General features: G+C 43.6%; 1 protein-coding gene across 1 annotated transcript in view; it reads right to left on the bottom strand.

Annotated features, from left to right (window-relative positions):
• Nucleotides 1-16,403: 16,403 nt before the first annotated feature.
• LOC148535189 (uncharacterized) overlaps nucleotides 16,404-17,751 on the bottom strand; it is a 45,917-nt gene continuing 44,569 nt past the window's right edge. Inside the window, exon 4 of the mRNA XM_088464458.1 lies at nucleotides 16,404-17,339. Within this exon, the coding sequence (XP_088320584.1) occupies nucleotides 16,404-17,339 (936 nt within the window). The remainder of the gene's footprint in view (nucleotides 17,340-17,751) is intronic.

Below are 17,751 nucleotides of genomic sequence, written 5' to 3' on the forward strand. Positions count from 1 at the left end.
TATGCTCTGACAGCCAGAACAGAGCTCAGAGATGGCACCTGTAATCATAAATGTGTGTCTAAATAGACCACAGGCTGATTACTGAAGAAAATAAAAAGTTAAAAAAGAAAATAATAAACTAACACTTACCTGCACGCTGCTGCCGCCAGGGATTGGTGTCCGGCTCCAGTGACCCCAGTCAACTGATGCTGTGAAACTCTTAGCTGGAATCTCACATGCGCGGTCACAATCTCTGCAATAAATAGCCTGAGAGTTGCGGAGACTGGATTCGCATCGACAGAGCTTTCTCACAAGCTTTGTCCCTGCATATGATATTTGATACATCCTTGCAATGCAAATTTTCAAACAATTTATCACATCCCATCTGCATCTGAGAGGAGGGTCATTCCATGTCAGTTCACCCAGGCCATGACACCCACCGACTCAGATTTTCATTAAACTTTGTACACTTAATAAATACTACCCATACTTGCCTACTTTTGAAAAAGCATTTCAGGGAGATTGTGAAAGCAACAGCTTTGAGCGTGGCTGTAAAGTGGGCGTGTACTGCTACATATGAGAGGCGTCATAACACTGACTTACATCCAAATGTAAATGAGCCCCAAAGCAGTTAGTAAGATCTATTTTTTTTATGAAAACACACTAACACATTACAGAAAGTGCATGTAGCCATAGGGATCACTGTGCCTTATAACCAATGCAGAGAAATTATATTAATGATCCCATTTGAATGTAAATATCTCTGTTTATTTTTATATATAACATATTCGTAATGGGGGTAAGCTAGAATCAGGGAGATTGCTAGGCTCTTCAGGGAGACAGGGAGATTGCTAGTGTTTCAGGGAGTCTCCCTGGTAATCAGGGAGAGTTGGCAATTATGATACTACCACATAGCTACAAACCCATGTTCAATTTTCTTCTCTAGCCATCATAGTGTTTGAGATGTAGGGGGTCAAAGTTGAAAAAAAATGCTGGGAAATGTCACTCCCGATGCTCCTTTTTTATGTGAGGTGTATGTGCCTAGTCCACATATCACTTTGAAATTTTGGCCCTTTGTCAATCAGAATATGGAGATTCCAGAAAATGAAAATGTTTTATCAACCTTGCCTGACTCTGAGAGTCATTATACATTCCTTTACTTTAATACTTAATACTTAATTATTTTTTTGGTGCAAAAAAAAAGGTGGGTTCAATTCTCATTATCAACCTAAGGCAGATGAGTTATCATTTCCCTTTTTTTTTAATTGAACCTTAAAGTATACTTTAAAAGCCTATGGAAGAAAACTAATGGATGTTGATTGCCTGTATGAGTGTTTTAATGTTTAATTAAAAATCTCTCTTTAAAAATGAAAATTACCATTAAGCATAATTTTGCTCGCCAGGGGAGTATTTTGATTTGTATATTTATTTATATCCAGAGTCTTGGGACTCTCTGGTGGTAGCTTTGTGGTGGCTCTCCTGTCCTGACAAAGGTCCTGTCGTGACCGAAACGTCGACCATTACTATGTGATTCGTGAGTAATTAAAATATGCCTTTTACTGATTGGTGAGTGCCCATCCTTTTTGCTTGTATTTTGGACTTTACTGTCTCTAATGGAGTACTTCTCATTATACACTCTGTGATATAACAGTGCAGCTTCTCGGATTGATTGTATTTTATATATATTTTTTTATATATATATATAAATATACAGTATATATATATATATTAGGGGTGAGCGGGTTCGGATTTCTGAAATCCGAACCCCCCCGAGCCCCCCCAATCCGAGGCCGATCCGAGTCAGGCTCGACTTTTCCCGCCTGACTCGGATCTGAAATCGAGGCAAAACGTCATCATTCTGCCTTCCGGGTCTCGCGGGTTTTGGATCCTATATAAGGTACCCGCGTTGGCGCCATTTTCTCACTCGGCTGTGGACAGTGAAGAGGGAGGGTGGGAGTTAGGGCTGGCTGGGCTGTGTAGTGTAGTGTAGTGTAGTGTTGTGCTGTGCTGCGCTGTGCTGCTGTTGTCCATAGGGGCAGTGTCCACTACTTCAAAGTCCATAGGGGCTGGCTGGACTGTGTTGTGCAGTCAGTTGTCCATAGGGGCTGTGCCCACTCCAAAGTCCTGTGCAGTGTCCCTGTCCTAAAAGGGTGCTGTAGTGTTGTCCAGGGGGTGCTCTGTCTGTCAGGGGTGCTCCCCCCAAGTGCAAAAAAAATATATATTTTTTCTGTGTTTGTGAATTGTGTGCACTGTGGCTGCACAAGCATCAACAAAGGAGCAGCGCCAAGCGTGCGCCTGTGTCCCATAAGTAAAAGGCCGGCTGGCTTGTCCGTTAAAGGGTGCTGTAACCCCCAAAGGGCACTCCAAACAAAATAAAAAAATATATTTTTTTGTGTTTGTGAATTGTGTGCGTAGTAGCCGCACGTGCATCAACAAAGTAGTGCCAAGTGTGCGCCTGTGTCCCATAAATAAAGGGCCGGCTGGATTGACCGCTAAAGGGTGCTGTAACCCCCAAAGGGCACTCCAAACAAAATAAAAAAAAATATTTTTTTGTGTTTGTGAATTGTGTGCGCAGTAGCAGCACATGCATCAACAAAGTAGTGCCAAGCGTGCGCCTGTGTCCCATAAATAAAGGGCTGGCTGGATTGACCGCTAAAGGGTGCTGTAACCCCCAAAGGGCACTCCAAACAAAATAAAAAAATATATCTTTATGTGTTTGTGAATTGTGTGCGCTGTAGCCGCACTTGCATCAACAAAGTAGTGCCAAGCGTGCGCCTGTGTCCCATAAATAAAGGGCCGGCTGGATTGACCGCTAAAGGGTGCTGTAACCCCCAAATGGCACTCCAAACAAAATAAAAAATGTTTTTCTGTGTTTGTGAATTGTGTGCACTGTGGCTGCACGTGCATCAACAAAGGAGCAGCGCCAAGCATGCGCCTGTGTCCCATAAGTAAAGGGCCAGCTGGCTTGTCCGTTAAAGGGTGCTGTAACCCCCAAAGTACACTCCAAACAAAATAAAAAAATATTTTCTGTGTTTGTGAATTGTGTGCACTGTGGCTGCTCGTGCATCAACAAAGGAGCAGCGCCAAGCATGCGCCTGTGTCCCATAAGTAAAGGGCCGGCTGGCTCATTTCTTAAAGGGTGGTGTAACCCACAAAGTGCACTACTCTCCAGCAAAAATAAAAAATATTTTCTGTGTTTGTGTGCGCCTTAGCCGCACGTATATATCAATATCACATAAATGGAGGACCAAACTTTCTCCGATAAAAATAAAATAGGGAAAGATCAAGAACCACTTCCTCCTAGTGCTGTTGCTGCTGCTAGGAGTTGTTCATCATCCCAGAGAGGAAGTAGGAACACCCCTACTTTTACTAAACAATTGACCCTTCAACAGTCCCTAGCGAGGAGGATGAATTACGACAGCAGTCATCGTGAAGCAAAATGTATAACTGAGGCCTTGACTGCTATGTTGGTGTTAGACGTGCGTCCGGTATCCGCCATTGGTGCAGTGGGATTTAGACAATTGATGGAGGTAGTGTGTCCCCGGTTCCAAATCCCATCTAGATTCCACCTGCATCCTCAAAGCAGCAGCGACAAGCGTGCGTCTGTCTGTTAAAGGGTGGTGTAAGCCTCAAACTGTGCTCCACAAACAATAAAAAAATTCTTCTTTTTTTTTCTGTCTTTGTGAAATGTGTGGGCTGTAGCCGCAGCTGCATCCTTAAAGCAGCAGCGACAAGCGTGCGTCTGTCTGTTAAAGGGTGGTGTAACCCTCAAAGTGCGCTCCACAAACAATAAAAAAATTATTATTTTTTCTGTCTTTGTGAAATGTGTGGGCTGTAGCTGCACCTGCATCCTTAAAGCAGCAGCGACAAGCGTACGTCTGTCTGTTAAAGGGTGGTGTAACCCTCAAAGTGCGCTCCACAAACAATAAAAAAATTCTTCTTTTTTTTTTCTGTCTTTGTGAAATGTGTGGGCTGTAGCCACACCTGCATCCTTAAAGCAGCAGCGACAAGCGTGCGTCTGTCTGTTAAAGGGTGGTGTAACCCTCAAAGTGCGCTCCACAAACAATAAAAAAATTCTTCTTTTTTTTTTCTGTCTTTGTGAAATGTGTGGGCTGTAGCCACACCTGCATCCTTAAAGCAGCAGCGACAAGCATGCGTCTGTCTGTTAAAGGGTGGTGTAACCCTCAAAGTGCGCTCCACAAACAATAAAAAAATTCTTTTTTTTCTGTCTTTGTGAATTATGTGTGCCTGTGTCCCATAAGTCTGTTAATGGGTGGTGTAACCTCCAAAGTGCTCCAAAAAATAAAAAATAAAAATTTTCTGTCTTTGTGACTTGTGTGCGATGTAGCCGCACGTGCATCAACACAGTAGCAGCGCCAAGCGTGCGCCTGTGTCATAAGTCAAGGGCCGGTTTGGACATCTGGCCGGACTGAAGGACGTGCCAACAATTTCTGACAAGTCTACTGTCACTGCATATGATACTGTCCTCAAAGCAGCAGCGACAAGCGTGCGTCTGTCTGTTAAAGGGTGGTGTAACCCTCAAAGTGCGCTCCACAAACAATTAAAAAATTCTTATTTTTTTTTCTGTCTTTGTGAAATGTGTTGGCTGTAGCCGCACTTGCATCCTCAAAGCAGCAGCGACAAGCGTGCGTCTGTCTGTTAAAGGGTGGTGTAACCCTCAAAGTGCTCCAAAAAATAAAAAATATTTTTTTAATGTGTTTGTGACTTGTGTGCGATGTAGCCGCACGTGCATTGTGTGGGCTGCATCCTCAAAGCAGCAGCGACAAGCATGCGTCTGTCTGTTAAAGGATTACATCGGTGACAGCATCCAAGTAGGCATGTCAGACAGTCCGTACCTGTACTGGCAGGAAAAAGAGGCAATTTGGAGGCCCCTGTACAAACTGGCTCTATTTTACCTGAGTTGCCCCCCCTCCAGTGTGTACTCCGAAAGAGTGGTTAGTGCAGCCGGGATCCTTGTCAGCAAAAGGCGTAGGAGGTTGCTTCCACAAAATGTGGAGAAGATGATGTTCATAAAAATGAATTATCAACTCTTCCAGGGAGACCAGCCTCCAGAACGTACAGAGGGACCTGTGGTTGTGGATTCCAGCGGGGACGAATTAATACTCTGTGAGGATGAGGATGTACACAACACTGAAGAGGGTGAGGAATCGGTGGATGAGGAGGATGAGGATGACATCTTGCCTCCGTAGAGCCAGATTGTGCAGGGACAGATTAATTGCCAGCTTGTTTTGTGGGGGCCCAAACGAACCAATCATTTCAGCCACAGTCGTGTGGCAGACCCTGGCGCTGAAATGATTGGTTTGTTAAAGTGTGCATGTCCTGTTTATACAACATAAGGGTGGGTGGGAGGGCCCAAGGACAATTCCATCTTGCACCTCTTTTTTTTCTTTGCATTATGTAGTGTTTGGGGCCTAGTTTTTCAAACTGCCATCCTGTCTGCCACTGCAGTGCCACTCCTAGATGGACCACGTGTTTGTGCCGCCCACTCGTGTCGCTTAGCATAGTCATCCAGCTACCTCGGTGCAACCTTTTGGACATAAAAACACTATTGTGAGGTGTGAGGTGTTCAGAATAGACTGGAAATGAGTGGAAATTAAGGTTATTGAGGTTAATAATAGTATAGGAGCGGAAAAACCCACAAATTCTGTGATTTTAGCTGTTTTTATGCTTTTTAAAAAAAAAAAATACAGATCCAAAACACAAAACCCAGAACCCAAAACACAGAAGGGTGGTTTTGGCAAAACCAATCCAGATCCAAAACACGAAGAAAGATCCAGATCCAAAACCAAAACACGAAAAGTGGCCGGTGCACACCCCTAATATATATATATATATATATATATATATATATATATATATATATATATATATATATATATAACCACTAACACTTCCTGAAGCAGCAAAGTGTAAAAGGCTGCACTCACGTGTAGTGGGTAGAAATGTTCCTTTATTCACATAGTGATGAGCAGCACTGCTGCAACAGCTCAAGGTCTAAGGGCTAAGGAGAGTATTCCCGATAAATTATTACAGCTAATTGAAAAGGTTTTTTTCGCAGTAAAATAGCAGTTTTTCGCACGAAAACGTGTAATCGCAGGTTAATTGAATACCCCCTATGTATAATAAGAAATCTGCACAGATATATAGAAGTATACAACTTAAAATACTCCCCAGTGGGCAAAATTATGCCTAATGTTATTTTTCATTTTTAAAGAGAGATTTTTAATTAAACATTAAAATACTCATACAGGCAATCAAAATACCATTATTTTTCTTTAATAGGCTTCTAAAGTATACTTTAAGGTTAATTAAAAAAAAAAAAAAAAAATGGATATGGTAACTTATCTGCCTTAGGTTGATAATGAGTTTTGAACCCACCTTTTTTTTGGCATCAATCATTAAGTATGAAGTAAAGGAATGAAGTAAAGGAATGAAGTAAAGGACTCTCAGAGTTAGGCAAGGTCGATAAAACATGTTTTCTGAAAGCTCCATATTCTGATTGACAAAGGGCCAAAATTTCAAAGTAATATGCGGATTAGGTACAAAGATAAAATTTGAAATGGGTTGTTGCTCTGAGGTAGTATCAAGTGTACAAAGTTTTATGAAAATCTGAGACTGTGGGTGGCATAATAATTTTTTTCTGGGTGATTTCACATGGAATGACCCAGGAGGATTGTGATAACTATGCCCCAAAGTGAGATAAGATAAGGCGGTGATCATGGCATTGGTTGATTACTGTTGTGAATTAAGTAGAGTCCTGTTTGACTGGTACAGATGAGTGCTCTGACTTCTCCCCAAATATTACACACCAACTATTGGGGTAAAAAGACAGCATTAATGTTATAAAAAAGTTCTGGGGCTGGAAAGTAGCTAACCCGGGTAAAAACAGCACACTTTGACATTGGAAGAGAGCGACAGACTAGTAAAAGTAGACTCCTATTTTACTTTTATGTGGCCTAACATTTTAATCTCAGCCGGTAAAACAGCATCTAAAATTAATTTCACACTAACATAATCACTTTGTTTACTTACTTTAGATTCCATTACATAACTATGTGCATGTGGTATCATCGCTGTCATACATATGTTTTGACTTTCTCTTGTGCTTCACTAATTGTGTTTCCATTGTGTGTTTATTTGAGTACAGTAGATAAACAAAAAATTTAAGTTTTCAAGGGGCAAATTTTTGCAATGGGGATTATCAATACCAGTTATTCCTCTGATCTAAGTGATTATGATACATGCTACATTATATTGCTTTACATACCGTAACTACTAGAATCACAATTTAAAATAATAAACTAGATAGCCATTAGAATGGCAATAATAGAAACAGAAGAGTTTGTGCTATGTAACATACATTAACATCCCAAGAATGCTACTAAGTCAGTGGGCACGATTCTATTCAATTCAAAGTGAATAGCGGCGGGAATCAGCTCCTGGAGCTATTCAATTCATATGCGCTGTTAAGCCCGACTAGGATTTCTTCTCGCATCCCTTCGGGGATGCGAGCAGAAATCTCACAAAAGTCCAGGCACAATGCTGTTTTCTGCCCTTAGCGCCGGGAAAACAACATCGCGCCGGGAAGTTTAGTAGGAGAATGCCCGTTTAAGGCGCAAGAACGAGCCTTCCCCGACCTAACATCGTGATGTATTGAATAGCTCCGGGAGCTCATTCCTGGCTCTATTCACTTTGCGTTTAATTGAATCGTGCCCAGTGTCTTTATTTAGTCCTGTTGATGTTAGAGTATTAAGTTGGTGTATTCAGAAGGGCTCCCTTTTGCACAGTAGTAACTCTCTATTCCCTCCTAAAGAGACATGTTCAATTGCTTTACATTTAAACGTATCCAGATGTTTCCAATATTTAGTCATATGTTGTGATAAGCTAAAAGTAGTAAGTACATTTTCAATGTACATAATGTGTTCCTTCATATGATTTTTATCTGCCTCTTAGGGGTAAATTTACTAAGCGTCAAGTTTTGTGTTTTTCTGCATTTTTCAGATTCTGGCCCGTATTCAATTAGACATGAAAAGTCGGAAAGGTTTGCCTGTCCGACTGTCCGCCTACATCGCCAGTTTCAGACGCGAAAACTTTTCGTGCGTTTCCCCACTTTTCGCCCTATTCAATTCCAAACCAATGGAAAACAGCAAGCAGGGAATGTAGAACAGGCAGAAAGTACTGTCAGAAGTCGGGAAATCAGTCTGTACCCCAAAAAAAGATGCACTAACATAGAGAATCAATGTAGATGTGTACTAATAGCCCTAATAAAAGTGTTTCTGCTACTTATTAGCGTCTTTGCAAAAGTGGTGAAGAATGGCATAAAGCAGTATTTTTTGGTGAAATAAGTAGTCCAGTCAAATTTGGGATACTTGAAAATGGGTGCTAGCATGTTTTTTAGTCTCTAAAGTGAAGTTTAAAAAACATAAAAAACCACCCTCACACATGCACCTGCAATCCTAAAAACACTTGGCCCCTCCATACAACACCCCAAGAACCTTATTTCGCTAGTTTTTATAATTGTCCCCCCACTTTTTTGCCCCCAAAGTACTTTTTTGAGGTGTTTTGAGGTAATTATTTGGGTAGATTTGTCCCTTGGGTGTCTGCCCCAAGGGTTCTGGGTGGTTTCCCCATGTTTGCACCCCAAAATATAGATTATGCACTTCTTTTCACCTGCTATTCATAGGCAAATATTTTTCGCCTATTACATTGCATTGAGTTACCGCTTATTCCATCCTGGAATTGAATATGGAGATACTTTGAAAACAGGCGGAAAGTCTGAATCTGCAGAAACTTTTTGCCAAACGGCAATTTTGTGGGTCTTACAAATCGGAGATTCAGTAAGGGCATATCCATCATAAATTCAACTTTAGACGGCAACAGAACATAGGACCAAGATTCAGGGATGCTAAATGAACTGAAGAGGATGTGAACCGTTATATTTTGTGAGTAATAAATGGTTCAACAAGGGCTGTGTGGGAGTGTTTTTATTTTTCAGAATAATACAATATCCAGTGTGTGTCTCTTATCTTTTGTTTAATATTTTTTTTTACAGATGGAGTACAGGTGCCTGCGGGCCCTTGATGTCCTGGCATGCTAGCACTTGTGGTTCAACAAGTGTCACCAAGCCTGGTCAGCCTTACTGGGGCAGGTAGTTCATCTGTAAAGAATAATATTATTTATCCATTTCATGTCACTATCACATCTGCACCCAAAGCCCAGAGGGTGCGTAGAAGAGTTCTGGGCTGGTTGTCCATGGAGAAGGGGGACCCCATTTCCATAGGGATTCTAGTCATGGGCTGACCAGTTTCGGGTTGGTTGCCGTTATGGCAGAGAGACCCCTCGCTGTGTGTCCTCCTGCTATAGCGTCAGCTGCACTGGCTGTTTCAGCCTACTGCTGGTTATTGGAAAATAGGGGGGGACCTCATGCCATTTCCCCCCCCCCCAGTTTTCCAATACCAGTCTGGATTCAGAGGCAGATTATTGATTTTAAAAATTAGTATTTAAGAATAAAACAAAGCATGCACAGATCATAGTGATCAGTGCAGTGCTTTAAATCGGCCGCAGATTAACGGTGGATTCTATCAGAAACAGGTAATCCGACGGGGTTTTAGACACAAAATATACTTCATCGACATTGGACTTCTATTGATGCTCAAATCCGATTCTTACTAAATGCTGGGTTTATTTGATGGCAATCCAACAGCGATGTCCATCGGGTTGCAATGGATGGCAAAACCGATTTTTAGTAGACCCTTTAGTTTCACAGTAACTATATATATTATTAACTAAAGAAAAACATATAAAAGCATGGCTATATAGGTTTTTTTTTTTTAGTCACAAGTTAACACATATATTAAAGTATAAACAGTGGTTGCATCCCCTGTTACAAAGTCAATTTAGCCAATTATTTGTGGTCATAATATTTAATACTGAATTGGGGCTAATATAGAACAATAAGCTCTTCTATATACTGTAGCAGATTTGTGTCACAAGCCGCCACACTGAGAACGCAGGGTGAGGCGAACGCCGGGCAATCGTTTGCTGAACTCCTCCCCATCAGCTGTCCATGATCCTTGGTCTCTCCTGGATTGGCTCCTGTGACTATTTACTGCTGGTGCGAAGGCTGCTCCGGTGCTGGTGATAGCGTTTCATGTGTTTCCAGTTTTGGTGTTGTCTCCTGTTATCCAGTCAAGTTTGTGTCATCTAGGCGGCACGGTTCGCGTATCCACGCTCTGACCTTTGTGTTATCCAGGCGGCACAGTTAGCACTCTGAGTCCAGAGTGTGCAGTTCTGCGTCCAGCTGCTTGTGTCAACCCAGCGGCACAGGGCGCACTTCAGCGTCCAGCTGCTTGTGTCAACCCGACAGCACAGGCTGCAATGCAGCGCACCATCGCTTGTGTCAATCCGGCGGCACAGGCCGCAATCCAGAGTTCAAAGTATGCAATCCAGTGTACCAACGCTTGTGTCAACCCAGCGACACAGACCACAACACAGCATCCTAAGTATGCAACCCAGCGTACCATCGCCTGTGTCAACCCGGCGGCACAGGTCCTTCATCAGTCTACCGCAGCCAAGGTTGATGCACGGCCCAAAGGCCACATCTTGTTCTACGGCCCACAGGTCACAGCTTGCCAAGGTTTACCAGCCCACAAGGCTGCTGCATGGCCCAAAGGCTGCATATCATTATACGGCCCACAGGCCACAGCTTGCCAAGGCTGCTACACGGTCCAAAGGCCACATCTTGCCCTACGCCGTCAGGCCACAACAAGCCAAGGCTTACCAGCCCTCAAAGCTGCTACACGGCCCAAAGACCGCATCCTGTCCTACGGCCCACAGGCCACAACAAGCCAAGGCTTACCAGCCCTCAAGGCTGCTACACGGCCCAAAAGCCGCATCTTGTCTTATGGTCCACAGGCCACAACAAGCCAAGTCTTACCAGCCCTCAAGGCTGCTACATGGCCCACAGGCCGCAACTCATCTCATCTCACTGCCCTCGGGTCACGACTAGTCAAAGACTTACCAGCCCTCAAGGCTGCTTACCAGCCCTCAAGCTGCAGCTAGCCAGTGTTCCAGCCCTCAAGGCTGTTGCAGGACTATACCCTCTAAAAGATTATACCCGTTCCTTAACAGTTTGTGAGGTAGGCAAGTACCTAAAATTCCTTTAGTCAAATTATATATTTTATGCCCAGAACATCTGTATCTAGGGAATCGTTATGTTATACCACCAGACGTCAGTCCGGGGGATGAAATACCGACACTGAAAGTCCGCCAGATGAAGATCTCGATGGGGAAGGTAAGTAGGCTATCCCTAACTTCCTCCGCCCCCTAACCCTCCCTTAGGGGTGCCTAACCTTCCCCTTAGTGCCTAACCCTAGCCTCCCACCAGGGATGCCTAAACCTAACCCCCCCTCCCCGCACCCTAAACCTAACCCTCCCGGGGGGTGCCTCTCCCTTACCTCCCCCTTCCCCCAGCCTAACTGTAACCCTCCAGGGGGGGGGTGCCTAACCCTAAGTCCTCCCGGGAGACCCTAAACCTAACCCTCCCCCCGCGCGGCTATTCGCTCCCGACGCCCAGCTTACCTACAATCGGTATGCCAGGCGTCAGAAGAGGATTTCGGCATGGGGCTAATGATAGGCGTCGTTATTTAGACGCCTATCATTAGTGCCATGCTGGGATTTCACTGTCGGGAAGCTGGCGGTCGGCATTTCGACCGCCGGCTGCCTGAGAACATACCGTATCTAGTAATAAGGGATAAACAGGATCTTGTGATAAATTCTTATCTTGTTTAGATATTGAAACCTTTTTATATTTTCTATATTGTAATAGATCACATCACAATCTCTCTATGTTTTAAGTTCTTTTGGCTGTACTGTGACTGTACTGTGAATCAAGTGATCTGAAAAGTTAAACCCAGCATAAATACATTTTGTTTATTGATGATTCTCTAGTGCTGCCATTTATATTAATATGTCCTGTATATACTTTTCAAATGCATTTGAGTGGGCATCACTTTTAAGATCCAAGTCTGTGTGATTAATGTATTATTGCTTAAAATAGTTATATAAAATAAATGATCAGGAAAAATAGTATATATGGAAATGCACAGAGGGCTTGATTCAGCAGTGCACACAAGTGCACTGCTGAAAGCAGATTCCCAATTGTCGGGAATCTGCGCGTGTGCAGGATACATTCTGCGAGTGTGCATTTAAGCTGAGGTTTACTCAGCTGTCCGGCCGTCCACCATTGCGACCATCGACCACCAACAGTCGTGATGGTGATCCCAGCCTGTGACCTTCGTCGCAGTGCTGGGATCGCAAATGCACCTCCTGCTGCATTTGCTTTATTACATGCGTGCAGCTTTGCACTTGCGATCCTTGCTCAATTAGGTCCAGAGTTGGAAGGTTTTTTGTTGTTGTAAAATCTCTTGGAAGCCCACTAGGTGGCAGTATGTATTACTAATCTAGACCTGAAGAAAGCACGTTTCATGTGTGCACCCTGTTAAACACAATATGACACACTATATAATTTCAAGGTCATAAAGGAGTCTTTTTAAAAATAAATTGTACAAACCTCACATTTATTATCAAGGCTAGCATAAAATACAATCAGGATTTCGAGATTTGTCCTGAAAATATTTGCAACTGATTAATTCTGATCTTTTAATAAAGATTATTTACAAACTTTTACTATGGGGCTTATGCATCATGGTGAATGGGCCAGTTAATAAAATAATGGTAGTTTCTGTATGTTTTAAGTTAAGGACCCATACAACAAAGTAACAATACAAGAACTATCTCCTGCACACACAAAAGACCTAATATGCAATGTACATTACACTAATATGTGGACGTATTAATTATTCTATTCATGAAAGTACAAAAACTGAAAGTTTTTGGAAATTGAATGCTGTACTGCTATTCCCTATGGAAAGTAGTGCCATATTGTGAAGATGATCCTTTTGGATCCCTCTAACTTCTCCGGGCCTCATAGTGCACATGTGTGACTTAAGAATGCACATGTGCAGTAACACTGTCAGGACAGAACCTGGAAGTGCTGTTACTATTAGCAGCAAAAGTGGTAATGTTAGGGTTTTGTTGGATAGCTGCTTTTTGGATCCTGGCTGTAATTTAAGGGAAGGAAGGATTAAATTCTATTTTCATTTAGTGTCGTAAATAATTGTTAATGCACACCGCCATCTACTTTTGCATCCTGACCTGGCCAACTGTTTGCATAGCGACCGGTACACTGGTTTATACACTGCAGCAGTCACATTGGCCAAATTTTGAATAGTCACAATTTAGGCTTCCATAATTTGTGGGATAAAGGAGGAGGGGTAAGGAAGGGATAAGCAATAATTACAGAGTTAAGTTAAGTGATAAGGGTTATTTCTTTGGCATCATTTTTAAAAAGAGTTGGTAAAGACATGACATCCACTCAGTGGCGTCCCTCCCTGCTGTGACACCCAGTGCAGGGAAGTTTGCCATGCATGTGGCTGTGCCATGCGCCGCTGAAAAGAGAGTGTGGCCTCACAGATGGGGCATGGTCTCACTAACAGGTTGCATGGCTTCCCAACCCAAACCCCGGCCCGTGCCATGGGTATCATCACTGGCGTGGTGGGGGGTGTCGGAGGTGCGGAGTTCCAGCTCCCTCACTGTGACAGGAGCCGAGCTGCACTTAATGCTACAGTTATGGGTTAGGGTTAGGCACTAGAGGGAGGGTTAGCAGGGCCAAAACTAGGGTCTTTGTCACCCGGGGCAAGACAGTAATTTGGCACCCTCCTGGTAATTCCCCTATAGTAATGCCCCCTTCAGCAGTGCACCTATAGTAATTTCCCTGTACTAGTGGCCATATGGTAATGTCCCCATAGTGATGCCCCTGTAGTGCCCATATGGTAATGCCCCTGTAGTGCCCAAATAGTAATGCCCCTGTAGAGCCCCCTGTAGTGTCCCCTGGTAATGCCCCTGTAGAGCCCCCTGGTAATGCCACCTGGTAATGCCCCTGTAGAGCCCCCTGGTAATGCAACTGTAGTCCTCCTGTAGAGCCCCCTGGTAATGTCCCTGTAGTGCCCCCTGGTAATGCCTCTGTAGAGCCCCCTGGTAATGCCCCTTAAGGCAATGCCACTGTAGTCCCCCTGTAGAGACCCCTGGTAATGCCACCTATAGTGCCCCCTGATAATACCCCTGTAAAGCCCCCTGGTAATGACCCTGTAGAGCCCCCTGGTAATGCCCCTGTAGAGATCCCTGGTAATGCCCCTGTAGTGCCCCCTGGTAATGCCTCTGTAGAACCCCCTGGTAATGCCCCTGTAGGTAATGCCACTGTAGTCCCCCTGCAGTACCCCCTGTTAATGCCCCCGTAGTGCCACATACACACACACACACAAAAAAAAAACTTACCTTAAACCCCCTCCTGTGACTGACGCCGTCGGGTCTGCACGGCTGCTCCCTGGAACTATGGGACAGATGTCATTACATCCCTCCCATAGTGCCTGTGGGGAGAGCCGGAAGCTGGAGTTCAGGAGAGAACTCCAGCCTCCGGCTAGCGCGGCGCTGCAGAGAAGGAGCTGGTAATAAAATCTCAGCGGGCGTCCAGCTTGGAATCTCCCTGCGGCGCCGGGCTGGAGGACACTGGCGCCAGGTGCAGCGGCGCACCCGGTGCACGTGCACCTCCAGCCCCCCCTAGTTGCGGCCCTGGGGTTAGGCTGTGGGGGGGAGGGTTAGGTTTAGGCTGTGGGGGGATGGGTTAGGTTTAGGCTGCGGGGAGGGTTTGGTTTAGGGGTAGGGTTAGCTTACTTACCGGTAGGTGTCGGCATTATAGCCCAGTCGGGATGAGCGCCAGGATCTTGAGCACAGGCATCCCGTACCCAACCCCTCCAAAGTGAATGTGAACAGTGAGCCCGGATGGCAGAACACTGTTTGCCTGCAGCCTGTCTCACCCCACTCACTGTAACTCTTTCCACACTACACTAAGCTTCAGTGTCTATTGATTTCCCTACCTGCATCGCTATGTCTTCTCTTGCTGCTGCTGACTGAGCTCCGATCTCTAGACACTGCAGTACACTTCCTGGTCACGAAACATCCAAGGTGTCCATCAGTGCTCAAGGCACGCACCCCATACTCAGAGGCATGCCTTTGTTAGCTCTCTTTCTGTGCAGCTTATCAATATAAAATGACCTTAAACAAACAGGAATACAATTCAGATAAAATTTATTTTTTCAACAGCACTTTTATTATCATTTATTATCATTTATTATCATTTTATGGCACATGTTTGATAGTTCACAAAATGCAGTGTGACATCATATCATTTACAAATAATATATTGATGGGAACAGAGTAAATCACTGTAACTGGAATATGCTATGTAGAATTTGAAACTAGAATTTTTAAAGGAAAATGATAAGAGGTTGAACGTTTCAACTGGTTTTATATCTATCCAAACACATTGGACCTGTCTCAGAGACGCACGCAATGCCGATATTCATGGAGTTCAGTGATATTTTTCTACTGTGCGTGCACAAAGATACCTAAAAACTCAGATGCACAAAGGCGCTGTTGTGATTGAGATGCATGGTATCAGAAATGTCTCGGAAAAGACCTGGGTGTTCCTGGGCAGTGACTTTTGCTAAACAGATGCATGGAGATGGGGGCGTGTTATGGGTGTTTTATTGGAGTGTCGCGGGCGTGTTGCTATAGTCTTTGCTTAAACAGACGCTTCATTGTTCACATAGGAGGCCATACTTAGATGAAAATCTGCCTTTGCCATAGGGCTGGTGCAAGCTTTCATGGTGCCACTGATGGTGGCTTTCATGGTGCCACTGATGGTGGCTTTCATGGTGCCACTGATGGTGATGTCTAAGGATGCACCAGGCGGTATAACAGCATCTACAGACGCTCACAGTGGCCGTCTCATTCCTTGCACCGTCATACGCACAGATGTATAGTAGGGAATTGATTTGTAGTGGCATTTCCATTAAAGTCGCAGACGTACAACCGGCAATAGACGCAGCAACGGTCGCATAGCGCTCACCTCTTAAACATGCCCATTGTCTCCTATTTCATCGTATGAATTCCTTATGCTACAGTCTGCTGCCACCTGCCATGAGCTTTATTGTAGGATTAATCTGCCAGACTACTCAAAAAAGATTTTATGACTAAAATAAAACTAGTGTATGTAGGAGGATTACAGAGAGTGAGCAAGGTTCTGTATGGTTCCTTGTATGCCACAAGTGGCTGCATCTTTTGAACCCTTAATATTTTTTTATAAAATCGAGTTAGAAACGTTATTTGTGTCCATAATATATTACAGTGATTTTCTAATGACAATTCCCTGTAATCATGTCTCTATCTAGTGTCACATCACTCAGTCTCTAGGTGTTTAGTGGTAATTATTTGCAGTCCTACTATTAATTGTGTTGCTGGCTACTGTCACTGTCACTTTCAGAGGAACTGTGTCTGTGATAGTGAGGATGACGACGGCTACCACCGTATTTCGCAGCCCGTTGTCTGTGCCTTCTGCTAAATTTGACATTTCTTCCAGTGCTGTATTTTTTCGGGGATTCTTTTTCATTCACTTTAGACTTGTCAGGTTTCTTTTTCCCTTTATTCTTGTTTGTTGAAACAGTTTTTATTGGTTTTGCGCTCCCTTTGACAGTGCGGTTTACTGTATTTTGCTCTTTGGTTACATATGCAACAGTACCAGGGCTGCTTATTGTGGTTTGCAAAAAGTCTTCATCTGTTGTTTGTTGTGTCACAAGATCTTCTAAGTAGTTGGATGAGTTTCTGCATAGTCCACCAGTGCATCCAAGAGTGCTACTGAATTCATCATTATTAGAGGGAAGATATATATTTGGGTCTTTTATGTCTGCATCACTGTCATTGTAGGCTGGAAGGTCAGTGAGTGTGCTTCCTTCTGTACTATAATAACCATCACTTTGTTCATTGGTCCTACGCACCTCTCTGTTGTGTGTTGTCTCCGCTTGGCTTCCTCCTGCGATTTTAGATCCTGGAGCACTGTCTCCATACATTTCAGTGTCATCCTGTATAACAGTGCCCTGGTCATTAATTGTATCCAAATCAGGCATATAAATGCTGCTCTGGGTACTACTCATCAGCTTATCTGAAAATATTGAAAAAGTACTTTTCTGTGTGTCCCCTACCTCTGTGGTTTCATTGATGAAATCATTCTGCATGTCTGACATCCGATTGTTCCCATATGTACTTGCCGGTATATTGGTTTCAGGAATTGTGTCTCCATATTGTTCTCCATTACCTATATGTAGATTTTCTTCACCTTTCAAAACATCTTTCATAGTTGTGTATTCAGCATATTCATCTTTCATCTAGATTATATGAAAAAAAATAATAAAATTTTTTGTGTCAAGTTTCAAATGCTTTCATAGATTCATGAAGTAAAATCGAGGGGCTAACTAATTCCATAACATATTTCGTACACAAAGGGCCGCATTCAAATAGTTGCGACTTTGCCGCGATTCATGGGTCAAAACTTGCATTCGTGAGTCTTTGCTATTTGCTTAGAAATCCAAGTTATGTTGCGTACAGACGGGACGATCGACAACGATATCGTTGTTTGATCTCCCGGGTGTGCTGGACAATCGATATCGATCATCCAGCACACCATGTACCCACCAACTACTATAACGATAGTTATAGTAACCTGGTCGATATCGACCAGGTTGGTCTGCATACACGGGCGATGGTCGATATCGTTCATACATTAACGGCAATCGCAGG

The sequence above is a fragment of the Taudactylus pleione genome, unplaced genomic scaffold (genome assembly GCF_031769625.1).
Source record: "Taudactylus pleione unplaced genomic scaffold, aTauple2 ptg000055l, whole genome shotgun sequence".
In the NCBI taxonomy this organism is placed as follows: Eukaryota; Metazoa; Chordata; class Amphibia; order Anura; family Myobatrachidae; genus Taudactylus; species Taudactylus pleione.